Raw genomic sequence first — 27,651 nt, 5'->3', positions numbered from 1 at the left:
TCAGTCTCTCATTCACTGACCTCCACACTCCTCCCCTCCTTCCCCCTGCTACCCCCCCCCCACCATCACCCCTCCTGCCCCCCCCCCATCCTCCTTCACTGACAGAGGCAAGGAGAGCATTGAGTCATGACATCATAATTCACCAGCTCCTGTTTTCACGGTTAAATCAATATCAGTGTGTCCGAGTCAAGGTTGGAGGCTGGCCTTCACAGCTCAGCTCTTCCTACTTCTTTCTCATAGAAAATCATATAAATTGTCCCTAAAATAATTAAGCCTTCAGATCCGTCGCTGGCCTATATTTTTTACCAGCTCCTGCCTGATAAACAGCACTGCCAGAGAGTCAAGGTAATGCTGAGAATAGAACTAGGCTCTGATTTCTTGTCTGTGTTTTCCTCCCTCTTGGTTTTTTTATTCTCTCTCACAATTAATAACACAATCCATTTAATTAACCAGACCTATTGACTATTGCTTTTTATCTTTGATTTTGTGCCATCAGGCTGAGATTTTGAAGACACGCATTTTGTTGTAACTTTTCACAGATGAGCAAAAGAGATGAAAGGTGCGTATTGTCTGACGTGGATTCTTGCAAAACAATAAGTTTTACAGCAGTGTGTCTTGAATATTTGAGCCCTAAAAGGTGTGTGTATGTATAAGTGTGTGTGTGTGTGTGTGTGTGTGTGTGTGTGTGTGTTTGGACCAGGTATTCCTCATATCATAGGGACATAAATCTGTTTACAGTCATCATCTAGTGGGGAGTCGCCTCCCTTATTGGGACAAAAAGCAAGTTCCCTTGATGTATATCATTAATTTTAAGGTGAAGACTTGGTTTAAAGTTAAGGTTAGTTTAGGGTTATATCAAGGTTAGGGTTCGGCATGTGGTGGTTATAGTTACGGTGAGGATAAGTCTCCAGGACATTAATGTAAGTCAATGTAATGTCCTTTGAAGTGACTGTGTGCGTTTGTGTGTGTGTGTCTGTGTGCGTGCGTGAGAGAGAGAGAGAGAGCGAGACAGGAGGTGGAGAAAGAGGAGGTGCCTGAGTGTGGGAGGCGGAATATGCAGAGGGTCTGAAAAAGCTCTCAAAGCGCGGGGAAAGACGGGAGCTAATATAAACGTGCTGCCCTTCACTCGGGGCTATCAGGGGCTAAGAAAACAGCGCTACCTCTGAACTGACCTCCGGCGCTTCAAAGACAGCGGGACGCGCTGAGCTCCGGCCCATGCAGAGCGGCCAGCGGCCATGGCCACGCTGGAGGGCTGCCGCTGTCGAGGTGCCAGCGGCAGAAACAGCAGCAGCATCCTCTACAGCATTTTGAAGAGTGACAGCCTTGCGACAGCAGAGGAGAAACAACAACAACAACAACAACAACAACATCAACAACATCAACAACAACAACAAGAACAACAAGAACAACAACAGCAACAACAGCAACAACAAACACTGCATAACTTATTCCACAGGACCTCCTCCAACGCAGCCCCAGCCTCGCTGCAGGAGCACCGGCAGCAGGCTTGCTCCTGCGGCTCGACGCGGCGCCGAGGTATCCTCCGCTCCCCGCAGGTGACGTGCAAAGCCGCGTCGGCGGTTCTGGTGAAGACGCTGCGCTTCGTGAAAAACGTCCCCTGTTTTCGTGAGCTGCCGGAGGACGACCAGCTGATGCTGATCCGGAGCGGCTGGGCGCCCCTTCTCGTGCTGGGACTCGCACAAGACCGGGTGGACTTTGAGACTACGGAGACCGTGGAGCCCAGCATGCTACAGCGCATCCTCACGGGTTTACCGGACAGACAGAACGAGGTGCTGGCCGGCCAGACCAGAGCGACAGCCGGGGTCTCTGTTGTGGATATCGAAGCGATCAAAGCCTTCCTGAAGAAGTGCTGGAGTGTAGATATCAGTACGAAGGAGTACGCGTATCTGAAAGGAGCTGTGCTGTTCAACCCTGGTAGGTCAGAGTTGTTAAAGTTATTTAACATAGATGGCACACAGCTGACTTACAACTGAGTGTAACACAGGCTAGATTATTAAAATATCTTCAAGTCAGTACAATAGTGCATTCATAGTTTACAAGTTTGCCTACTAGGGTATTTAGGAGATATGCTTTTTTTTTTTTTTTTAGCAGTAACTTGTGCATAATTGAAATTATATGGTGCCATTAATCTACCACTGAGTTAGACTTTAGTATTTGGGCTCCAAATAGGTTCATTGCATTTTCTAACTGACAGCTGTCTGTAGTCTTTTTGCAGCATTTCTGACTAGAGACTGAACTTTTTCCAGTCGTCTCACTTTCATCTCCCTTTTCGTCTTCTCTCCGCAGATCTGGAGGGTCTGCGCTGTCTCCACTACATCCAGTCTCTGCGTCGGGAGGCGCACCAGGCTCTGAACGAGCACGTCAGGCTGATCCACCGCGAGGACACGACGCGGTTCGCCAAGCTGCTCATCGCTCTGTCCATGCTGAGGGCCATCAGCCCGCCGGTGGTCGCTCAGCTCTTCTTCAAACCCATCATAGGGACCGTCAACATTGAGGAGGTGCTCAAGGAGATGTTCTACGGGAAGTAGATCCAGAGTGGACAGAGTTGAATTCAGCAGTTTCAGCTGCAAGATGGACTGAAATGCTCCAAGCTCTGATTGGGTAAGAAGGCAGATGAGGAGGATAGGGACTGCATTTACAACTACTGTATGTGGGAGATCTTCAAGGACTGTGAAATGAGCAACACAGGCAAGAATATGTGTGTGTGCATGAGAGAATGAAAGAGAAAGCAAGATGTTGAGTGTGTTGAAGGCTGAAAATTGTCATGACAGAGGAAAAATACAAAGCAGCTGCTGGAATTCATAACTTATTTGTTTTTATATAAACTATTTTTCTATAATAAAAAAAATACTCCGAATTGTTTTTTTAACCTCCTTATTTTGTGTGTGTGTGATATCAGCTCTGTCATCACTGACACACTTTCCTGTGTGAAATCAGTCTTAGAAAGCATCATGCAGGAGATAATATGTCTCAGTACGTAAGCAGTGATAGCTACAGCATACATATGTTACCTTGAAAAATCTGAGTCACACTGATTCACATCAACTGTGTTGTTTACAGAACTTATTGATAAAGGTTTATTACGTCAACTATAGATGGAGATGAGTCTGTGGTGGCCCACACAGTCCCGTCTGACACATTGCAGGTAAGGAGGAGGGTTCAACTGTGGCACTGTGACTTCTAAACACAGGTGAAATGCCATGTTAGACCACCAGGGTGCAACAGTATACCACCTGCTGCTTTTAGGCTGTGCACATGCATCATTCCCCATCCGCTGACACAGAGAGGAGACACACACACACCACACACACACACACACAGAGGGGTACAGAAATGGTGGAGTAAAAGCGCCTCAGGTAATGTTCTACTCGTCCCTCCAACTCTGGCCATTACAGTGTGGAATTTTGATGCAGGCTAAAATGTCCAGAGCATATATTGTGTAGTGAAAGGATGGAGGATGGACTCCCTGGAAAACCCTTATAGTGCAGAGGAAAAGCAGCTGGAAACCGGTCTTATAAAGTCAAAGACCAGGGATTGTAGGTTCATGGCATCATCATAAAACATCTGTTTCTATCAGTTCTATAGAGACTGATATGTTAAAATACTTTACAATATGAGTGGACAGTGGGGCAAAGACTTCCTTACAGTATGACCAAATAATTTAATGAAGCTAAGTTCCTGGACCTGGGCCTGCATTTATCAAATGTCTAAGAATAACACTAAAGAATGAGCAGTAAAACACATTTATCAAGTGACTTACTGCTACTTGCAGCAAAATTTAAAAGTAACTTTGAAGAGCAACTCTCATCACATGATTACATGCAGAGAAGGACAATCAGAGATATGGATTGATCCTACATTTGCCATATTGTTCAATCCTTATGTGGTATGTCAAGAACATATATCATTTTTAAGAAGTTCATTTTATTTGTGTGATTTTTAAAAAAAAATCAGGGTGAATAATTTACATGTGAAATGAACAACAGCCTAATATATTTAAAATTTTAAAATATGTAACTAGGGATGAAATGAAAGGAAACCAGCTGAAATGGAAACAAAATTCTGCTGCAAGACATTCTGCTGTTGGTGGATGAGATTCGCCAGAGAAATCATATAATGAGGAGAATTTAGTAGCACACTGACAAGGGCAGACGATGAATATGCTTAGAAGGTGACTGCAAATAAAGTCAATGCCAGATTCAGTCTTGTTTCTTTGTTAGCACCCTTGATAATTGCCAAATTTTAAAAAAATAAAAAATGGTTTAGCAGACTATCAGACATTTAAATACAGTGATAGGCTTGCAAGTAGGAGTACAAATGAAGGATTCTTACTTTTATATTTCACTTAAGGCCAAAATTGTACTTTTAGCAGCTTGACAAACACAGGCCCTGATTCCCGCTTCCAGCAGCTACACTACTCAAGTCACTGTTCAAGGGCCAGATGGCCTGTACCTGTGCTTGGTCCCTGTGGCTTTGTTTTGGCCCGATCTTACAAAATAACCTAGGCAGGAGGTAACTACTTTACATTTATATATGCCCCACTCTGCTGATTTTTGGATTATACTCAAATAAAGGAGAGGAAGTGGAAATGAGATAGAAAGAGAGGGACGGAGATAGACACACAAAAGAAGAAGAAGTAAAAAAAAATTCCCAGTCAGAGAGCCATTGGACCATGAAATGACCTCTTATTCCTGGCTAGACTTTAAAACTGGGAGCATTGCCATCAGTGTGCAACAGCATATGGAAGCTGACTGTGTGTGTGTGTGTGTGTGTGTGTGTGTGTGTGTGTGTGTGTGAGCTGAGAGTAAAGCGGAGGCAGTGTGGAGGCTGAGCGTGCAGGACGGGAAGTGCTATACAAACAACAGCCTTATTAAACAGTATTCTGATGAAATGCAGTCTTCCCATATGATGCATAGTTAGAGAGATTGCACATTTCAGCCCTGAGCCTGATGTGTGTTTGAAAAAAAAAGGCTGCTTGAGCAAAGCTTTGAGTCGAGGTACTCTCCCCTCACCAATGCTCAACATTGATTATGGACTCACCAGTTTGGTAGCCTTTTCTGCTAGAGCTCCTGCTGTTTATGACAAACAAAATACTAAGAGTAGACTAAATTTAATTTCCAGGAATGTTATCACTTTGCAGTTTAGTTTCTCAACAAAAAGATGTTTACAAGAGTAGCAAGGTTTTTTTTTTTGTTAAGTGTGCCTCAAAGCAGAGAAATGTCTCTGTACTATTTTTATTGCCACTCAGAACAGAATAACTACATTCAACTGAAATGGACTACCACTGGAAGGAAGGAAGTGAAGACAACAATAAGCAGGGCCGCAGAAAACATGAGATACCAGCTGGATGATACATATGAGCACTGATAACTCTCACATACCTCCTGGTGGTCTGATGAGGCATTGCAGGAAAAAGGGAAAAATCACACACACACACACACACTTGTACATATGCCACTATGGACTTTTCTCTAAAGATATGCTTATTCCTGACTATCTCCTCTACCCGTTCCCTCTCGATGGGGCCTATTTTCTCTCCAATTAAGTCCTTAATTGCTCTGGGTAATAAAGAGTCTATTAATCCAGTGTCTGCTAATAAAACTGCAGCTGTCTGGCAGGAGGCTGCCAACACACAACAGTCACTAGCTCTACTTGTGGTTGACAACATGTTGTGTGTGCTTGTGTGTGTGCATGCCTCTGGTGGCATCTTTATGAAAAGAACCGCAGCCAATGAAAATTCCAGTGGTTGTGGTTCATTTATTTTCTTATTGATGCTGTTATAACTGTCTTTGGGGTTTGTGTGTTTACATAGTCTAAAAACCTCTGAGCTTTACAGCCCTTTTTGTGCACCCTGGCACGGACAAAAACGGTCTTTATTGTGACAAACTCTGTCTTTCACTCTCTTTCTCCCTTTCTCTGGCTTTAACTCAGTCTGTCCCCGTCTGTTTCTTCTGCCCCAGTTTCTCTTTTTCTCTGTTCTCTCTTGGGATTGACAGTGAATCAGTAAATGTGCATTCTCTTTCTGTGTTTACCAGTGTTCAATCACAAACACCCCTTGTACGCAGTGTGAATCCCCATGAGATGGCACTCTTTGGCAGCACTCAGACTCCATTGTGTTTATGTCGCCAAGCGGAAGTCAGGCATCAAATGAAGCTCCATGGCTTAAAGCTGAAATGTTTCTCATATCAGCACTTTTTTTTTTTTAAAGGTTTATCTTTGTTTGGCGTTTCTGCTCCTGTCTGATAGCAGAGATAGACAGGAAACATGGGGAGAGAGTGACGGGGCTGCCATGCAATAAATGTCTCCGGCCAGTATCGAAGCAGGGAAATTGCGATTACATGGCAGGAGTTCTAAACCATTAGGCCACAGAGACCCCCCTATCAGCACATTATAAACTGTCAGATTCCCTTCATGAGCTCCGTCATTATGCGCTGTCTAAAAATGGACCTTTTCCCACTGCATTGATGGTTGGCTGTTAAGGATAATTGAGTAATTTGTTTCTTGAAAGGCTTGAAAGAATCATTGAAGAAGAGATCCAAAAATGCAGCATACATCTGGACACAAGATGGTTTCTTTCTCTCTCCTCTGGGTACAGCAGATTATATCTCCCATGTTTCATCATTTGCATAACACATTTCATAATGTCCTTAGAGGATTGTTTGAGTATCTGAAATAAAATCATTTCAACTTGCTGTTATTTATGGCAATAATCACAGAGAGCAGATGAAGACAAACAGGTTGGACACACAGGCTGTCTAGTACCAAAATAGTCTTGTAGTGGCGTCTACTACAAGAACAGTTGGCAATTGAAGGGACAGTCTAGTTCTGTGGTGTTTAGAGGCATTTCATCAGTAGTTGGAGAGAGAAGGATGCTTGTTCACTTTCTCTGAGCCAGATCTTTAAGCGGGATCGCTGATTCAAACTCACTTTTCTACCCATTAACCAACTGCTGCCACCAAAGAACGCACAGTAGATGATGAATTTGCCATTAATCTGACTATTAAAATGTAATCAGTATGTTGTCAGGGTGTCATGAAAACTAGTACACAAAAGGAAAACATCAAAAGGAAATCAATGTTTTTAATGTGCAGTGAGAAAGTAAGGGCAACTGATAATGATTGTGTTTCTATAAAGATAGACATTTCTTTCCAAGTGAAAATTGTGTTTATATATTTATATAAATATCTATATTATATATAGAATACATATCTATTTGCTATGCATACTCAAAAATCACACCTTCAAATATATTTAAAAAGTCTTTCAAAACACAAATGTATTATTTTCTTTCCTTAAACATGAACTATCCATATGAGCCAAAGTAACTATCAGAATGGGAATAATATTATGTTTTTAAAAAAACCAAAACATTGAAAATGCTTTACTTCTGAATCAAGAACAGGACGTATTTTTTCATGTGGGGTTCAAAAGCCACCTTAAATCTCTTAACAAACCAGGAACCACATTGCAAGTGTACAAAACCAGCATAACACTTATACACAAATCCCCTTTCTATGGTGGATGAAATGCAAATAGTATGACTTCTCAAGCAAACTCTTTTCTGTTATAAAAATAGAATTCTTTTTAAAATAATCTACAGATTTCTTTTTAAGGTGAGGCATTTCACTATCACTCTAAAACAGCAAGGCTGTTTGTTTCAATAGAAAATATGAAGCTTTAGAGAGAGCTCTGCCAGTCTATTGGTCTATATGATTGGAGAGGACTAGCACTGCCCTCCAACCGCTCCTCCTTCTTGCTCCAACAGGACGGTGTATTTTTGCCAGCTCCTCCTTCTTTTTGCATATTCTATGATTTTTTAAAAGAGAGTTTCTTTTTAAACTAGATACACCTTTTACAGGTAAACAAAAAGAAGTTTCAGCTCCTCGAAGCTCCTGAAATGTCCAGGCAATTCCAAAAGTGTTAAAAAATTGAAACTACACAAAGATTTAAAAAGAAACTGACAAACATAAAAAAAAACAACAGCGCAGGTACATGACATACTGGCTTTCCAAACAAGCATGTTGAAATAAGAGTTAAAAAAAAAAAAAACTAAAAAGAGAAAACAATAAAAATATACAACTCTGTATAACAAGTTAAAGCAAAGTCCTACAGTAGAGAAGGCAACAAACATGATTGAGTAAAACAAACAAAAGAACAAAACAGGAAAACACTGATGCTACAAATAAATTGAAATATATGTACAAGACCCTGTTTTCCTTTTGTTTGTATGTATGCACATTTGCGTGTGTATGTGTTTGTATGTGTGTGTGCACAATTGCCATAGTGTGTTTGTTGTTTAATGTCAAGTTCTTGCGAGTCCGTCTCTCGCTAGTTGATGAAACAGTGTGTTATCATTTTGTTCATAAATCTCCTGTGGTTCCACATAGAAAACATCTCCTGTAACGGAGGTGCTGTCCACTTGAAAAAAAACAAAACAAAAAGAGGGAGACAGAGTCCAAAAACCTGCTGTATCTCCATGACTTGCTGCCAGTTAACAACAAGGAACCAAATGGATCCAAAACACTTCTCGCTGTCATCATGACCATTGACTGTGTTCCTAAGAGCTACCAGACTGAGCCTAGCCATGTCTGACCCTGACTGATTTTCCTACAGCTGATTCTGCTCATCACTACCAGATGACGCTGGAGATGCTGGTTTCTCTCGGCAGCAGAGGGAGCATGGCGTTGTTAGCATGTGCCTCCTCGAGGCTGTGCTCTCGGCTCTTCCCAGGAGGCCTCTGTCCGTTCAGCAGTGTTAGTGGGATGTTGCAGTAGGTGTGCTGGTTCCCTAGAGAGGACAGAGGTGGCAGGGTCCCTCCTGGGGGTATGTCGTACTCGTAGCTGCGGTAGTAGTGTTTCTGCCTCATGGTGGTGTGGTAGGTGTTGTGGAAAGAGGAACGCAGCTCTGGGTGGGCGGTGGCCATGGCGGTGGAGGTGGCTGCTGCCATGGAGATGGCAGAGACGGTCTGCAGCTCTCCGAAGGGGCCCTGCTCGCTGACGTCCAGCGCCGGCTCATGGGTGAGCATGGGCTCTGTGCGTCTGAACGGCATCTCGTACTGCAGCTGCTTCCAGAACTTGGAGCTGAGCTTGTTGCTCTTGGGGCCACGCCACTTGATGACAGTGAGGGTTTTAATGGTATGCTTGAGAGCCTCCACTTCCTGGTAGTTCATGATGCCGCGCAATTCGGCACACTCAATCAGGATGACCTTGATCTCGCCGGTCACCAGCATGTTGCGCAGCCGTGTCTCCAGCTCAAAGATGCTCCAGCCTCTCCGCACGACATAGTTGGGTGTCATAACTATAATGAGGCGCTTGCTCTGATCTACACAGCGTGCCACGTCCTCTATGTAGGCTGCAGAGAACAAGGGGTAAAGAAAGAAAAGAAGAAAAATGCAAAGGCATAAGAGTGGTGACATAGTTGAATGATGTACATACAACACAGGAGATCTAATGAGAACAAGGCACAACACTCAACAATGGATGGACATACAGCACCAGACACAAAACACAAGACAATGACCGGCTGTCGACCTGCAGCGTCTGATTTTATTACATTGATTTTAGTGTATAGTGTGTACAGAATCACATGGTTACTGCGTATGTGTGTGCAGATACATACATATATAAATGCATGTATGTTTACAATGTAAAGGACTATTCTATGTATTGCAATCAATACTCCAGAAGGCAGACCCACAGACAAAGCTGGAGATGACTGATAAAGCTGCACAATATATAAGATTAGACTGAGTTGCTGTCTACTGAACTGATATTTCAGATAACATAACAGCGTCACTCTAAGCGCCTCTTTGAAACTTCCTAGGAGCAGGTAAATGACAGCAGCTGATACAAGAGGAAAAGACTGAGGGCGAGTACCTCCAAAGAGTCGAGTGTCATCCTGGTAATGCTCATTGGTGAGACCTAAACATAAACATGTTCACATTCAGGTCACAGGAAGAACACAGTACAGACACAGAAACATTCTCAACACAGTCGTAAAAAGTGGCCGAGTTTCCTCTCGCTCATCTTTTATTTCACATACCATGTTTCCCTGATTGGACATTCATCTACAATGATTTTGCTTGGTGCTGAAGCTGGCGGCACTTGTCTTTTGATTAAAGGAAAGAGACAGCTCAGTCGGCAGGGCTCGGAGCCTTCACACATTTCCCATTGATGTTTAATTCTGTCTGGACCAGCTAGGATGTGTTTGCGTTTTATCTGTTCCACATGAAGTCTACAGTACAAACACACAGCATCACTACTAACTAGAGCACACTGTGTACTACGGGCTCAGCAGAGTTAGCACGCATGAGAATATGTTCAGACAGAATTTTCATGGATTTATAAATGCATGGATGACAACCAGGGAGGATGATAAATTTGTTCATTATATCAGCTCCCAGTGCTCACTGTATACTATATTACCATTTCTGTAATACATAGAATGGGAACAGCCAGTTAAGAATGGTTTGCTTTTATCAAGAGAGGTTTTAGAGGATACAAGAAAAAGGTTCTCATTGACAGCATTGGGCTGAATATTGCCTTTTCCCTCTTCCCTAATTTGGAAAACTGGAACAATCATCCATTCATCACTCATGAGTGCGGATATACCCTGCTTGAATTAACCCTAACTGCACAAAATGTTGAAACACAAGACAGTGACAGTGAAAAACAACACTAAAGACAAAACAACAAGCAACAAACATTTCAAAACTATGACGAAATATTCCAAACACTGCAGCAACTACGCTACACAAAACAGTAAATGCCCCTCACGCTCCAATACAGTATATTACACAGTCACGGTGCTTACTTCCTGTTGGAATGAGGTCTCGATCTGGGATGAAGAGTTTGTAGCCGTAATGTTTCTCCAGCACATCAGGGAGGATCTCCAGGGCAAAACGTTCCTCCTCCCTGGTCTCCTGACTCCACTGGTCAGGGTCCACTTTGGTGTAGGACAGGTACGCATCGTAGTCTTTGTTTTCTGTAAAAAGCCAACAGAGAGAATCAGCAGGGAGTGGCTGTTGAAAAAAGTGGACTCTTGACTTCTCATGGCACAATCAAAAACTTACAACAAACCCAACATTACACCTGTATTTGACTGATGAACATCTCATTCCAAAACCTTGGGCATTACAGTGTGTTACAACTGCTTTGGCTTAAAAACTCAAACACAAAACTCTTTCTAATTTTGGCTTCAAAACCCCAGTTAGCATCACAACATTGTCTATTTTATGACTAATCATTTGTTTTTTTGTGTGATATCAATCATTGCTTCATGTTGGAATAAAGTGGGACCTATTATGCTCATTTTCAGCTCTATATTTTTATTCAGGGACTCCACTAGAGAAGCTTTGCATGATTCACAGTTTAAAAAACTCCTTATTTATCTTATACTGGCCCTTTATGAACCCCCTCAGTTCAGCCTCTGTCTCTTAAAAGGCAGTCTTAGCTCCTTTCTCTTTACGGCCCCCCCTCCCGATGAGGCCACTCTGTTCTGACTGGCCAGCTTTCCGGAAGCCTGCCAAGGAGCAGCCGTATCAGAGTTGTGTTAAGTTGCCGCCGATGCAAACTCAACATTTCCTGCCTTACTGCTTCCTATTAAAAGTTTTGTAATGACTAAATAACAGGAGACTTTTATTGTGAAGAATTTACAGGAAATAAAACAAGTTCCTCACTGAATTAGCAGAGCTTCGTGAGCAGCGCTAAAAACTGGTTGACACAACAACATATGGAAATACTTGGAGCTCTTTGTTCAGTGGATCAGTTAGAAATCATGCAGGGAGGAATAGTACAAGCAGAAACAGCCACAGTGATGATGATGTTTGATGAAGAGCTACAGACAACTAGTACATTTCCAACAAATAAACTACTTATTTTGTTTTGCTGTACTGTGTAATGGAAAAACAGTCACAGCATGCCAGCTTGACTTGAGTCATAGCTCGGCATGACTACCCCCAAAACAATGGAAAAATGCCATAATGTTAGTGGAGCAGAGCAATGAACTTGAGTGCTGTGCATGGAGCAGATGAAAATATAAAGAAATCTGTCACAAGCTCAGGCTCAGGCTGAAAATAGAAAAAAACGTTGGAAACTGAGCATTCGACGCAGTCTAAAGTCTGAGCTTTTTGTTCACAGGGATTACTTCTACATATGTTTACATCATTATTTCACACTTTTAACATGAACATCCGACATTGTAACACTATATACTGTATATGACTGAAAATAAGGAAAAGCATAATAGGTCCCCATTAACAAATCAATTATCAAACACTCATTATAAATAGTCATTTCCTCAGAAATGATCAAATTGCTATGAAGAAAAGGACTATTTATGCAGAAGTCAGTATCTGAAAGGATGTAGAGTATGAATGACTTTTGAAAACTTTCATTTTTAAAACTGAATATGCTGTGTTACTGTAATGCAGTCTTGAGTCGAACTTTATGTGACAGTAAATGCTACTTTCAAACGAGACAAAATGATAATTGAAATTGCCCCTCACTGTGCCAGTTTACTTTTTCTGTTAAGTAAATTTTTATTCAAGATGCCAAACCTTAGATACATAAAATCACTTGTATGATTACTGCAATATGCTGCTATAAGAGCCTCCACTGTTCCAGGAGAGCTTTCTGTCAGATTTTGGCTGCAGGGCTTTGCTCCAATTCAGCCACAGGAGCACTGGTGAGGTCAGACCCTGATGTTGGGTGATAAGGCCTGGCTCACAGTCAGCGATTGTCCAATTCATCTCAAAGGTGTTGGATGGGGTTGAAATCAAGGTCTTTCACATCAAACTGAGAAAACCACTTCTTTATAGTCCAGGCTTTGTGCACAGAGGTGTTGTCATGTTGAAATAGAAAAGGGCCTTCACCAAAGTGTACACTGTTGTCTAAAATATCACTGTATGCTTTAGCATCCTCAATTCGAATTATGTAGCCTGGCCCGAACCATGAAAAACAGCCCCAGAACAAAATTTCAAATAAGCATGTGGACAGGGGTGTTCATATTGGCCATAAAGTGTGCATGAGAAATAAATTGGGGTACATACAAACACACCCAAATCATGATTCAAGCAACACCCTCTTCCCCACCTCAAAATGATTTCCCAGAAGACAGTGGGAAGAACTGAAAAGGCAGATAATAGACAATGGGAAAAAAGCAGTACTGGTGACATGTTCAGTAAGTCCTAGTCATTATTCTCTGTAGAAACTGGAATGTGGGCCAGCCAAAAAGGGAAGAGGGGCTTTTTCACAAACTCTTTGAGGAGCACATGCAGCTTTGAAATTCACTGGAAAGGCCAGGGCTGCGCTCAATAGGATCCCAACATCAAACAACACGTTCAAATTAGCAACCAACCTTGCTAATTAACCACCTAGCAAACTTGGAAAATCAAAAACAGCTTGTATCAGTGGTCCCTGACGGTATGACTTAATCATGTGGAAGTTTGAGTCAACAAAACAGCATGTAATAGATAATTCATGCTACTGTAGAAACAATCCAGCGATTCAAAAATGAGTTCAGTCTTTCCAGAATGTTTAAAAAGAAAATACAGAGCAAAAAGAGAACATAGTGGGACACAAACAGAGAAATCCTTAACTGAATGAAAAGTTTACTATATTCTGTAGAGAAAACAAAAAGTTGCCCTCCAATTTCCAAGCTGTTTATGCTCCTATTTGTCGCTCAGGGAAGGAGCTCCGAGCCTGCCCAGTCCCCATGTCGTCCTATCTGGCCCTCCGCAGCAGAGGCTGGGCATTATTCCGTGACATATTGAGACTGATCTCTTTTTAAATGGGCAACAAATTGAAAATCTCGTTTCTTCCCTATGCAGCCATTGCAGCAATGTACACACACAATCACGTGCACCTCTACACCAACTGCTGAGAGAGAGCGAGAGAGCGAGGAAATGGGCTGCTGGATATACAAACGGAGAAGACATCTGTATCTACCCAGGAGTGTGTTATGGATAGAGGCTCTGACAGAACACACACACGCACACATAAAACCATATGCACATGGGTAAACACATTCACCTCTATGAAAACAAGCAGGCCTGCTTGACATTATCATTTTGGTTCAGAAAGGCATAAAAGTTGCTAAAACAAGAGGTTGGTGCTTCAAGGCTTTCCAGCAGAGACAAAGAAAGGATTTCTTTGCAATCTTTTGTGCCATCTTTACCTCCATCCATGTCCTCGCTGCCAAAGTGCCTCCTATAGAAAAGCATCAGCTCAATCTTGTAGCATTTGTAAAGGGAGATGAGGAAGATGAGTAGCAGCAGGATCGCCCCAAGCCCTCCTGCCAGCTCCACGGTGTACATGAGCTCTGCTGAGATGGACACACACAGACCAAAACATATCTATAAGTATAAATTGCTGAGACAATCACAGTTCAAACTACATTTACAATTACATCTGTATTGAACGGACTGATTCCTCCACCAGGGTGGACACAGAGGTTTTTCTTCATAAGTTCCCAGTTAAACTCAGGACACATTTACATTTACTGGAAGACTGGACAATCATCAGTATTTTCAGAGCGAAGCAGCATTAATCTTCAGGGGGAAGAGACATGAGACTCATAATGAGTTTGGGAAAAATGAGAGGGCACAGTGCAGGGAGACATGAGGGAAAAAATGGGAGATGATGAGAAATTGGGTTCATTTCTTTGGAGCAGCACAGAAATGACACAGCTCTGTACTTTGGCTGCCTTCCATGGTGGGACTTGTGATAATTCTGGACATGGATGGAAGCCTTTTCAAAACAAGAAGCTTCAGTTTACTCATCTCACTAACTCCTCTCTCCATCACACCTCTTCTTCTTCTGGCTCTTGGAGCTCTCTCACTTCTCACCCTCCCTCTCTTCTCCCTCTGTCTCTCCATTCATTTCTCTTCTCTATTATCTCCTCTCCATCTCCCCAGAGGCCTAGCTCGGGGAAGGATGAGTTATGTTGTGTATTAAAGCAGCATTTACCTGGTTGGCTCAGCTAGAACAGGTTCACCTTATATCTCTGTCACTGTGGGCTGGAATGTGGCGCGGCTGCCATGGCAACCATAATGCATTGTCTATATTATCACAGATTATGTACACTGCTAAGGTACATATCTTTACAAATCATTGTAGCATCAGTATGATGCCATAAAACATATATTTTATTACTGTTAAACAAGTTCAAATTGCATGTTTGACACCGCATGTGTATTTTCCTTCAAACAGTTATAATTTAAGACATAATATTAGACTAAATAATGACTGTAATAAAACAGTAGACCCCAAAATGTATGAGCTGGCACATTATCTTTGATGGTTTTTCATAAAAAACAACTAATACTGTTTCTCAGAAAGACATCACTTGTTGTTTTGTCCCTCTGATATGTGATTTCTTGACCCTCTCCATAATTTTAAAGATTCTACCTAATTATCAGCAATCATCCTCACTCTCTAAAGTTGTTTATGTTTAACTGACCAACGCTCCTCACTCTCCATCTCTCTCTTTCCTCTGAGCTGGAAGGAAAGGCAGCCTGCTGAGACATTCATAGACCTGCTGCAGGGCTTATGAGTGATGCATTCGGGGTGAGTGGGGAAACATGAAATAAACATCAGAATAATGTGGGTGAGAAACAGACAGAGAGAGAGAGGGTAAGAGAGTGACTTGACTTGAAGTCTTCCTTAGCATCCCTCTCCTCAGAAATGCTGCTGAACAGAGGAGAGTTAAATTGAGCTGTCTACAGCCTACAAAGCCCACTCAAATGGAAATGGGCCATCTACAAAAGACGGTCACAGAGAAAGTGAGGAGACAGACAGATAAAGACTTAAAATGTAATTGTATGCCGAACTTACTGGCCTGTTGGGAAAAGCCAAGGACCAATTTGCTGTTTAAACAGCCATCAAATTACCTCTCTTTGTAGGGTGACAACCAGTGCATGAAAAGAGCTTCAGACAAGTCATGCTAGAGAGTCAAAATAGCTGCACAGCTGCTGGCGCACATGAAGGAGGAAACAACACAACCAAATGCAGCCCAAACACAGACTGTAAACACAAGCACGGATGGAGGAACTAAATAAAAAAGATCAGACGGATCAGAAAGGAAGAGAAAATGATTCTGTAAGGTTTTTGGGGATATGAAGGGAAGTATTCAAATACATTTTTGTTAAAAGAACTATCCATTATCTGAAGCAAATGTTAGGAAACATATATGTTTGTTGTGTGCACACTTTAATCCTGTGATAAAAATTTTTTTTTGGTCACTTGGGGGCAGCGGAAACAAGCTGTAAACAAAACACTGATATATTATCAGCTTATGAAGTTGATATGGCGAATTAGCAAACAAACAGTGGCTTATTTACACATCCAGCAGATACAGAGCATCATTAGCACCGGTTTGGAGTCGTGTTTCTGGTCATTTGATCCATTGTAAATCCAGTGAGGCTTTGAATATTCATTCATCATTAGTTTTAATGAAGAGTTGGAACTAGCTGATACAGTCTATACATATGATACTGTCAAACACATCATATATATATGTAAATGAGGAACAAAATGATTTTCCAGCCTTTAAGTCATTTTTTAGGGAAATAGAAGAAAAACTGGATGTCAAGGGCTTTTACAGTCATCAAGGTGGATGTGGCAAACGTCAAATAACCCTTACCTCGCCTGAAGAGCTGGATGGTAGCTTGGCGACGGCCGTTACCGTTTTCCACATAACAGGAATAATTTCCTAGGTCCTCCTCTTCCAATGAGTCAATTGTCAAGGAAATGGCTACTTCCTGCTCACCGAGATGCTCTTTGACAACCCTGCAAGACAAATGATAAAAAAACCCACTAAGTAATGCTTCTCTGTAGCACCAATTTTGGAAAGAGCAGAAGAGACGTAGCATGTTCCTTTTGTCTGTACGAGAATGTATAATCAGTGCATGTGAATTTGATGACAGGCAGCATGTGTGATAGGGCTTTAAGATTCATGATCTGGAATACAGCAATCACAGAACATATTGTGTTACAATCCACAAGGGTTAAGCGATGAAAATGCCCGCAAGCGTGTGTCTGCATTCTGCATCTCAGCGAAGCCCCTTTACTGTAAGTACTTCATGCTATGTTAATTTCTCTCTCTGCACTCAAAACATATGAGAAATGAAAATCAATAAGGGCTCTTCCTCAGCAGGGGAGGGGGTAGGGGGGTGGGGTAGGGATCAAACAATGGCGATGAGAAGAAAATCTTTTTATAGCGGCTGCCATGGTAACGGAGAGAGGAGAGAAAGTAATATTCCATAAAGTAAATGAGTGTCCCTGGCTGGGCTGGTTGAGCCTGATGGAGGAGAGAATGGGGAGATAATGCTTAGACACACTACTTAGCCCACTTTTTACAGCACCCTCAGCACAAATGACACTTTGGAGGAAATAAAGTGCAAATGAGAAAGAGATTTCCTCTGTTTGTGCGAGCGAGCATGTGTGCACGGGGCGTTGTGTCATCAACTGTATGTGTTAATAAAGGCTATGCGTGAGGTTGGGAAGGAGGAGTAGGATGGGAAAGGAGGGGAGTGCGTGTGAGTGTAGGGGGATAATGACTCTCAAGCATCTCTCTTCTCTCACGCCTTCAAGCCGATAAACTGCACATAAGGACAGCTTGTTGGGGAGATTTGGCATCATGTAATTGAAAGTGTATCATGGGCTTTGCGTAGAGAGACTGAGGCAGTGCTGATGATATTTGTAGTTTCAGCTGAGTTTGTTGTGCAATGTTTGGGGGCTGGAGCGCTGGGAGAAGGAGGCACAGGAATAATTCATGTCTCTCCAGGGAGTGGTGGGTTTCTTTGAAGCCTCCCGTTTCACACTATATGAGCCAGCACAGCTCGTTGCCACACAACCTGATGGAGAAGGACCGCCGTATTCAACATGAGCCTAAAATGGAGATGATGGAGATGGTGAGGACCTGAAGTTAGAGTGGGTGCATAAGAATGTCCACATGAAGCACAGGGAGATACACGAGAACAGGAAGACAGCTCATAACACACACACATAACTGGGCTGAGAACATAACTACATCAGACTGTGTATAGCTGGAAAATGTTCCGACATGTATTAAATAAAGGGCAAATTTTCAGATTTCCATGTAAATCTTGTAAATGTAAAATCCTCTACTTTTCTTTTGGGTGACTGGGTTTATCAATATAGATTTAGCCGAATGAGTGAATTGTGAACACGTTCTCAAACTCTGGCTGTTGCAGGCACTTTTTCTTTTTAATTTTCTCTAACTTCCTCATTAGCGAAACCTCTGCGTTTGCTCATTTAGTGATCAATTTCCAACTAATTTGTTCCTTTTATTCATTCAATTCAACGTACACCTGCAAAACACCAACTGAATTGGGTCAATAACATTATCGATCAGGTCCTTTATTACACTGAGCCAGATTTGTTTTGCTAATTTATTAATCTCTGCATGCTATGCTAATGTCCAGTCATCTGTGCTATGATAACAATAGCCCTGTTCCAGTTTGCACAAATGAGAATTTATGGGCCTGGGCTGCCATAGAAATGAGCTTCCCCAAATCAATAAGCTCAGAGTTGGGTAAATAAATGCCTGCAGAAACTCTGAGCCCAAGGTATGAGTGCTCTTCTCTAAGCTCAAGTTTGGCTGCTGATGCATTAGTAATAAAGCTAAAAGTGTGCAAGTGCCAGCCTGAAGAAGACAGCTAAACCTTAGAAACATGCCCACTGTATCATGTAGAAGGGAGACAGCTTGGCTGCAGGGTAAACACAGATTTGTTCATGTTTAGTTTCTCCTATCCCCTCTCTCCGCTGCTCTCCGTCTTCGCCCGGTCCATATCTCTGACTGACTTTATGTAAGTAAATCCAAGGCATTGGCTGGATGTGAAAAAGCCTAAGGTAGTGGCATCAGCAATAGCAAGTGTATGATCAAATACATTATTGATCTGCTGCATGAAATATCGGTATGAATTATTGAAAAGATAACTCCTTAGGGAATCCTCGTGTTGAGGAGTAATGGAGAGAGACAGAGAGAGGGAAAGACAGGAGAACAGTGGCGAAAATGAGATCTAGTTCTGTTGCATATTCATATCAGTGCACAAACAAACTCACTATCACATAGTATGTGTCTTCGTTACTCTCTCTTTCTCCATCTCTCCCCCTCCCTCTCCCCCCCCCCAGGCTCCCCATGGCCCATCTGCATGCTGCTATAGGTGGGTGCAGCGAGGGAGATAGCGATAGTGGCGGCGGTGTGAAAAATGGCGGTTGTTAACCATCTGACAGGGCTGTCTCCCCAGAGCTGCAGCCTCTCCAAACAGCCCTAATAGGAAACATGCACATGGGCCGGGGAATGGACTTGTTTAAATGTGCTACACCACAAGGAGGGAGAGACACAGTGATGAGCTTGTTTTAAATGTCTTAGAGGCCTGCAAGGGAGGCTTGTTGGACAGATTTTACAATGTTACGCTGGAAGGAGACAGGGGGAGCAGGCAAGGTACATAAACTATCTCTTTTAAATGTTTTAAATGTGCAAAAAAGGAAAGATGTACATGTGAGAGAAAGGAAAGCAGGGCATGGACTTTCTTTTTTTGTAAAACTGATTTGTATATCATAGTGTGGTGGTGAATATAAACCAACAGATGTGCATCCCTTTTCTGCAGCAGATAAACAGAAATTTAAAGAGGAGTGAAGAAAAAAGAAGTTGCGTGTCATGGAAAGAAATAAAAGCAACAGAATCCTGGACTTTCCCCTTCAAACGAGACCAGCTTATGAAACTGATGACATGGAACTCAGAGAAGATAGCTCATTTAAGTCGGCAATTTACAGGAACATACTGTATTTTGCATATTGACGATGTATCAGCGTATTTCAGTATGCTACAAAAATCATTCTGCAGTGGTTTGAAACATTCTCGAGACAGATAATCCATCATGACCCACAGTTCATCACCTTTATTTATCCTTTTGACTGTTTGAAAACCCTCTTTTTTTGACTCTCCAACATCCCTGATTTGAGTCAGCTGCAGACCAACAAAATTTCTAATCCAAGAAGCAACACATCATCACAAACACTGTGATGCAAAATAGTTGATTATCTTGTTATATATGTGACGTATGTGATTCTATTGTTACTGTGCACAATGTAATATAATAATAATACTAATGATAATCATATGAGTTATGCTATGATTTCCACCTGCTTGCAAGTGCATTTCCAGAACAATAATGTCATTTAAAAAAAATGTATGATGTTCATACTGTAACAAAATAAATGGAAACCAGCAGCTGCTTGGAAGGGAGGGAATAAATCTCTGGAAAATGGTTGGTTTAGTGTATGCAATTTGGAGTTAATGGGCTAAAACATGCAAAACCGTCGGCCCTTTGATATTTTCAAGTGAATCTCTCATTATCATTATTCATTACTGCCACATCTGATGGAATGATTTCAACTCCAGCTGTGTGTTTCTTACTTGATGTCACTCTCCTGGACTCTCTCTTCATCCAGATCCTCTATGAACTTCTCTCCCTTCATCCAGTAGATGAGCGGGCTGACGTCGCCGCTGTAGCCGAAAAAAGCCCGGCAAGTCAGGTTCAAAGCACTTCCTGCAAAGACAGGAGATGACATGCTGTCATGCTTGACAGTCCTGCTGGCTCGTTAAAGGTGCGTGTTTCATGTGCATGGCCCGTAAAATATTGTATCATTTCATATCAGTGCCTTCAAAGTCAGTGACATCAACAGAAACTCTTTATATTATTTTGTAGGAAACATGAAGATTTACAATTCTTTGTCAACTGTGCATTACTCATGTATGCTTGTGCACACATTCGTACACTCACACACACTGACCTTGCACACAACTCACATCAAAAGTGGTCCCATGAGAAGACATGTAAGTTGAACACTTACACATTCACTCACCTTGAGGGATATACAGCTTTGATTAAAGCAGACAAGCTGGATCTCAAAAAAAGGTTTCCTCATGTCAACAGCAGACACATATACTGTTATGAAAGCGGATGAACTGTATTGAACACATGAGGGCACTCAAGAGCTTCTTAAAACCCCCCCTGAGACTGTGTATCCATGAGAAAAAGGAAGGCGAAAGGAAGTGAGAGGAGGCTGACAATAATGTTATTTTATTTAGAGCTGCTGCTGGATATGAAGGAAAGCCAGGAGTCAACAATTGCAGTTTGTTGAGAGTTTATATATGGTAGGAGAAGTAAGTGTCACTGAGGAGTCAAAAGGGTCTTTGTTTTGTGAACTGATTATCTCTTTGGTTCAACAGAGAGGGCAAGTAAGAGAAAAGGTGATACTTCATGCACCAATTAAAAAAAAAGCTTTGGTTTAGATAATGCAGGTTATTTTCCTATTTGAGAAAGATTAAAGGTTCAAAAAATAACTGATACGGTAGATAAAAAATGTAAACCAAATGTTACATGCAGCAGTGGTGTAACATGATTGAAGTTGGCATAGAGAGGCCCCTTTTGCCACTCATGCAAAACCTTCAGTGTCCATGAACTATTCACATATTACAAAGATAAGGCACTGTTGGCACGTACTATGCACATGTTTATTTTGCATTCCTCTGAAGCGGCATTCTCAAAAGGCCTGGGGTGCAGCAATCACATGCTGCTGCCTCCTAGTGAACCACACAGCAACATGTAAACAACACACAGATGAGGAAGGCTCATAATTCAGTATAGTGTACGGTGGAGGACGCTCCTCTCGGGAGAGCCGATGACTGGCTCCTAGGCATGTGACTCCGGAAAACACTGGAAGAAACACATGAAGAGGAGGAGGAGGGGATGCATTCCCCCAGGATGTATGAGCATGATTGCAAGGTAAACTGTTATTAATGCTTAGCATGTTACAGCACCATGGACAGCTCCCTACAGTCTAGTGCAGGATATACATACATATAGGAGGGAACTACAGCCTCAAAAAGAACTATATTTGACTGAACTCTCTTTGACACAGCCAAAGCTAAATTTTTAAGGATTTACTGCAGGACTGTGTAACGACAGGTCGCCGTTTCTAGATCTCACACTTACAGGGATTTACTACATTTTTTGGCCACTCAGTGTGATGATCTTTGAACTCATCGAACACCACTTACAGCTCTGCACCTTTTTCTAAAATGCCACCGGCTGTGACCAGTGCAACACATGTCTTCAGAGCAAAACTGGTAACTTTATTTCTTACTGTTGTTTTTGTTTGAACTAAGGGCATGCATCCTCTGTACTCCTCCAGCCAACACCACAACACAGACAGAACTTCAAAAGATTTCAGTAGGCCACTCTCGGCACAAGGAAAGTTTTAAGGCGAGCAGGCCAGGAGGACAGGAGGACACCCAGGAACGAACTGATAGCAGTGTCTGTGAGGAGCAGTGGCTGACATTTTCCAAAGTTCAACAGCCACTCTCAGCTTGGTATTTGTGCACAGCCGGGCTCTACAAAGGCTACACGCTGTACCTACAAAATAGAAACCTCCCGTGTGTGATTACACACGTATGTACATACACGCACAGGTTTTGGTGCAGTACTTTCATGTACAAACAGACTTTATAATTTGTACAGCAAACAGGTAACCATACTGTGCAAATTACATATTGTACAACCGTGTATCTCTGTGTGTGCGACACAGATGCAGCATTTCCCTTTACCTCTGTTTATCAGTCTCTCCTGTGCTGTTAGTTTATCCCGCAGATCAGTTGCAAACCAGGAATGTCATGCTGCCAGCAGCCACCGCCTGGAGAGGAAGCTCACTGGGAATCGCAGGAAATTGTCGAAGGCTTCATGCTGTCTAGATCTAATCCAAGAGCAGCACTCGCCCAAATGCTCTCACAGTCACCTTTGTTACTTCTTCCACCACCGCAAACACCAGTGGGTGATGTTACACCCACAGCATCACCATCGGATTCATGGATACACTATGAGAGAGCTGGATATTGTGTTAAAAGATGGTGACCATTAATTTAGCTGCTCACCCTGCACATATGACAAATAAAAAGACAAAAGTTTTTTGTCTTCTAAGTTGGGCCATTACACACGTGAATGACTTTTTTTTCTCTCCTCGGCTTGCTCATTCCATATACTTCACATTGATGCCTCACATTTTACAAAAAAAAAGCTCTAGGCTACATATTATAAGAAAATAATTTTAATAATTAACCTTGTGTGCCATTAAAGTTGTCCTAGCAACAGTTTTACAGATGTGTCTTTTATTGAAGTGGTCTATGGGGAAAGTGCTTTCTGAGCTGCAGGAGATTTTCTTTTTTTTTCGCTGTACCACATTTGGCCATGGGGATACATTGGCAGCAAGGCTGACTCTGCTACACATTCATACATTATTAATACATGTATTAATACACCCATGGTCAAAGCAAATCCTCTGCCACTCCCACTAGCACCCTTCCTTTATTTCTACAACATTTCCAGTGTACAGGTGAAATAAAACCAAAGTGCAGCTGCAGGTTGAATTGTAAGGGTGAAGAGCAGTTGAACGACTGTGTTTGCAAGGCTGTTGGAAAAGACGTACAAATATTAGTCAGACACAGAGGAAAGACTGTTTTACATACAGCTCGCATGACTCTGTCATTAGCCTCTGAGCCAGCACTACAATGATGCCGAGTCGGTTAAAGTTTGAGCAGATGGGAGCAGATGGTAGGAAGACTATTAACCAGGACTGGAACAATGAGGTGAATAATTTGCACACTATCATGTTACAAGGTAGGAGGTGCAGCTTTTGAAATCTCTCTGTTCTCTGCTGTTGTCAAAGTCACAGTAGTTTCATTATTATTATAATCTGTTATATCCTCAGAGCAGTTTGTAACTGCTGGTGACTCACAGGAATGGTGTCTGGCTCAACTCGAACTAGTCTTCACTGAGACATATTATCATTTTTATATGAGTGAGGTGGTAACTTTTGTGCACATGCGCAGGCAGACTAATCAGTCTTAATGATGCGAGCATGTGTGTGTATGTGTGTCTGTGGATTTGAGGAGCTGATCCCAGCAGCGTGCAGAACATTCACAAGGTAAAACTTTGTCAAACTTTGGCTCAACCCCAACAATGTGACGGTCCAACAAAGCAGAGCTGAGTTAAAAAAAATGATGGCCAGGTGGAAACACAACTAACCTCACAAGACATTTCCACACATTTCCCACAGAATATAATATCAAAATATCAGTCTGTGTAGTGAATGAAAGTCTCCACATTTGCTGAGCTAAGCCGTGTATGTAACTATTAATTATCTGGCTATAGTGAAGATTGTTAAATATTTGGAGAGTCTGGAGTTACAGTAGGAAGATGTTTTAATTGGAAAGGGAAGTTTCACAACGTGAAGACTGTGGAAAATAGTATTAATTTGTCTTTTCGGATGCATTGTGAAAAAGATATGCTTTTGAAGCACATAACTGAAGAACAAATGCTAACAGCACTCTAAACAAAGATGAATTTTTGTTATGATATTATGATACTGTGATACTATTTCAATGGTTATTATTGTTAAAGTGAATTTTCAATCTTGTGAAAGCCATACAATACACTGCTAGGAAAACAGACCTGTTAAGCTAAATAAGATTTCACAGGAAATTTTATTTTCAGAAATAACCTTCTTTCTTCTTTCAGGCTTTTGGTGAAATCTCAAAAAAGTCCACCATAGTGTCGTTTTTTTAAAGTTCACAAATAAATGTTCTATTACAAGAATTGGCAAGACTCGGTGTGAAAAATATCCCCCGCTGACTCGAATGTGTGCCTTGTACTGCACTAGAGCATGATTAAGTGTTCTTTGTGTGTTGTTTTTGCCTTCACGCGTGCGTGGGTGTGGAACAAATCCATGTAATCTGAGTGATTGACATCCTCCCCAAGGCTGAGAGTCGGTCACGGCGCCTGATGGAAATGTGACTTAAAGGGATACTTTGGATTTTTTGAAGTGGGGTTGTATGAAGTAGTTACCAATAGTCAGTGTATTACCTGCAGTAGATTTGGGTCAGCACGCTCCCAGTTTGGAGAAGCAGACAGGAGTACTGGCACAGAAACTAAGCACTGTACTGCTGTGGATGGGGCCAGCAGCAAAACGTATTTTAGCCACCTTAAAAAAGGCCCACCTAAAAAAAAAAAAAAAAATCAATTTTTTTAGGTGGCTAAAATATGTTTTGCTGATGCCCCCGTCCACAGCAGTACACTGTTTAGTTTCTGTGCCGGTAGTCCTGTCTGCTTCTCCAAACTGGGAGCGTGCCGACCCAAATCTACTGCGGGTAATACACTGACTTCAGAAAACTACCTCATACAACCCCACTTCAAAAAATCCAAACTGTCCCTTTAAGATCTACCCTCTCTTTTATTGCTGCCTAGCTCCACTGAGAGTCGTACAGACTTTCATACAGACTGACTACTACTCTGGTCCACAGCAAGCTACAGATGAATACTTGGCAGAGGACAGTATAACTTGAAAGAATAACTCTTGAACCTAATCATAACTAGGTGTGAAGTGGAGTTGATAGGCCATGTTGTATAGAGCGTCAAAGACCCATCCCCTTTGTAAGCTAGCCTCTGTTCTGCTGAGCCTCTGCAACACAAAACTATACTCTCACACAAGACCTCTGTCACTGGTCTGTCTGAAAAGCTGACACTGGGATTTCCTTCCATATTCTTGGCTAGTACTCTATCATTTGATCAAAATATAAAATCATATATATATATATATATCAAATCATCATATCCCATGAGTCCTCTTCACAACTGCTGTCAAAGCCTCATGGGATCTGTGGTTTTTGAATGCTAACGAAATAATCAATCTTTCATGTTTAAAGAGCAACTTAAAGGTACCCTGTGGAGTTTTATTGTAAACAAACAAAGTTGTGTTTACATTCGCTGTTCCTCACAAAAACGTAGTGTGTGTATCCTTCTATCCCATTTGTGCATTGCTACATTTCTCAACACTTGACTGCCACTGACTGTCCATCAGTGAAATAGCATGAAACTGTCAGCAAGACTGTATTATTCCACCCGCATGATACCCACAGTACTAGATACCCATTACACCACATTACATTCATTTAGCAGACGCTTATGTCTAAAGCAACTTATAATAACCGCATTCATGAAGGCACTCATTGAATGTGCTTGAGTGCATTCATAGCAGATAAGGATATAGACAGAACATGACATCATGCCTTTAAAAAAAATTATAATAGAAGCCCTCTATTAGAAATTACATGCAAAAATGAAAGCTAGTGGAACAAATGCTGACCCTGAAGTGGGGCAGCTTTGCCTGCCGTCATTGTGTGGCCGGATGAATGAATTAATAAATGAATGAATGAAGTAGTCTGAGTAAATGACTAAGTGACTGACTGCTGAGACTATCAAATGAAGTGTGCTTTGATTTGCCTCAACTCGCGGTGCATGCTTAGCTGATTTTACAGTACTGTATTTGGTTTAATTAGGCTTCACAGAGTGAGCACTCAGATTCAGACAGAGAAATACTTTCCAAGCCAGAGGAGAGGAAACCAAACGCTGCACAGAAAACACTCTGCAGATGCTGTCCAAATTCAGCACAGATGCACACAGCACACAGTGAGATTGACAGATACGCAGACAGAAGGGCAGATGAATGAACAGACAGCCAGAGAGAGAAAAAAAAAGCCATGTGCATACAAACATGATTATAAACCAGACACACACATGCATGTCAATGTCATTTCTGTCTTTTATGTCTCATCTCTTTCTTTTAGAATCTACTGAATAGGCCCCTTGTCTTTCGCATGCTACTGCTAGGAGCAGAGTTGATTTTGTGTGTGACAGCCACCAACATGTTTTATTTGGAGTGCTTTTTGAATAAGTCATAGCCAGAGTGTGTTTGATGTTTCATAACACACTCTGGTCCTCAGCACAACCCAATGTTCTCTTAGTGCTCTATTTCAAGGCAGGGCGAAGTCTGGCACATGAAGCGATACCACATGTCGGTGTATTAATGCGCCCAAAATGCGCTTTGCTCACGTTTTACATCTGCTAAAATAATTTCAGTTAAACTCAACCCCCAGTTCTGCAAACCATTGAATACAGGAGACAGCTTTGGATGCAAAACGTGTCTTCAGCTGACAATGAAAATAACACGATAACTAAAAAAAAACAGTATCCTCTTAACATCAAATCACATCCTCAGGGCTGCCTGTTCTCACCAGTCTTCTCTCTGCGTACTCATCTAAAGAAGAGGTTACCAAGGGAAACAGCTGAGTGCGTCATCTCCTTTTTTTCCCACCTTGTCTGGTAGTAAAAGTACTGTTTCATTTTTAAGAGCATTCTTAATTGCAGTATGGTGTTTTACTTTGAATAAGTTAAAAATTATATCTACTTATTCTTGCTCATTAAAATTTTGATCAATTAAGTGCAAATATAGTTTCAAAAGTTTGACCTCGGGATTCAAGCTCTATCCAACTTCACTAAAGTCTGTTCTGAGCTCATAGCAGTTTTGAGCCATGATCATTGGCTTCCACACTGGTTGTGATGTTACAAATATTTGCCCATATGTGCATGTCTCACAGCACAGCTGACGAATATGGAGACAGCTTTCTAGTGATAAACCCTCAACAGACTGTACATCAATCTGTACAGTGAAGGTCACACGAGCAACCATAAGAAACGTCAATTTGTGAGCT

General features: G+C 41.8%; 2 protein-coding genes across 8 annotated transcripts in view; one reads left to right on the top strand and one right to left on the bottom strand.

Moving 5' to 3' along the window:
* The first annotated feature begins 1,005 nt into the window (after positions 1-1,005).
* nr0b1 (nuclear receptor subfamily 0, group B, member 1) lies at positions 1,006-2,878 on the top strand. Its single transcript, XM_044365102.1, has 2 exons — positions 1,006-1,935; positions 2,308-2,878. The coding sequence occupies exons 1-2, from the start codon at positions 1,236-1,238 to the stop codon at positions 2,547-2,549; spliced, it is 942 nt and encodes a 313-aa protein (XP_044221037.1). The 5' UTR covers positions 1,006-1,235; the 3' UTR covers positions 2,550-2,878.
* A 4,239-nt stretch (positions 2,879-7,117) lies between these two features.
* The window catches only part of il1rapl1a (interleukin 1 receptor accessory protein-like 1a), a 279,575-nt gene continuing 259,041 nt past the window's right edge, over positions 7,118-27,651 (bottom strand). For 6 of the 7 annotated variants that reach the window (XM_044365095.1, XM_044365099.1, XM_044365096.1 and 3 more), the window contains 6 exons: positions 20,464-20,596; positions 16,663-16,808; positions 14,197-14,343; positions 10,834-11,004; positions 9,897-9,941; positions 7,118-9,372 (listed from right to left, as the gene is read on the bottom strand). In XM_044365095.1, the coding sequence (XP_044221030.1) occupies positions 8,651-9,372; positions 9,897-9,941; positions 10,834-11,004; positions 14,197-14,343; positions 16,663-16,808; positions 20,464-20,596 (1,364 nt within the window). In that variant the 3' untranslated portion in view covers positions 7,118-8,650. The remainder of the gene's footprint in view (positions 9,373-9,896; positions 9,942-10,833; positions 11,005-14,196; positions 14,344-16,662; positions 16,809-20,463; positions 20,597-27,651) is intronic. The other variant, XM_044365098.1, reaches the window with a different exon arrangement.

Source organism: Thunnus albacares, chromosome 11 (assembly GCF_914725855.1).
Source record: "Thunnus albacares chromosome 11, fThuAlb1.1, whole genome shotgun sequence".
NCBI lineage: Eukaryota > Metazoa > Chordata > Actinopteri > Scombriformes > Scombridae > Thunnus > Thunnus albacares.
The sequence above is the reverse complement of the archived record's forward strand: the minus strand, read 5'-3'. Positions and strand labels throughout refer to the sequence as shown.

Coding starts and splice junctions, on each gene's coding strand:
- nr0b1 (XM_044365102.1), top strand. CDS start 1,236: ATGGCCACGCTGGAGGGCTGCCGCTGTCGAGGTGCCAGCGGCAGAAAC. Junction 1,936..2,307: donor AGCTGTGCTGTTCAACCCTG/GTAGGTCAGAGT, acceptor TTCTCTCCGCAG/ATCTGGAGGGTCTGCGCTGT.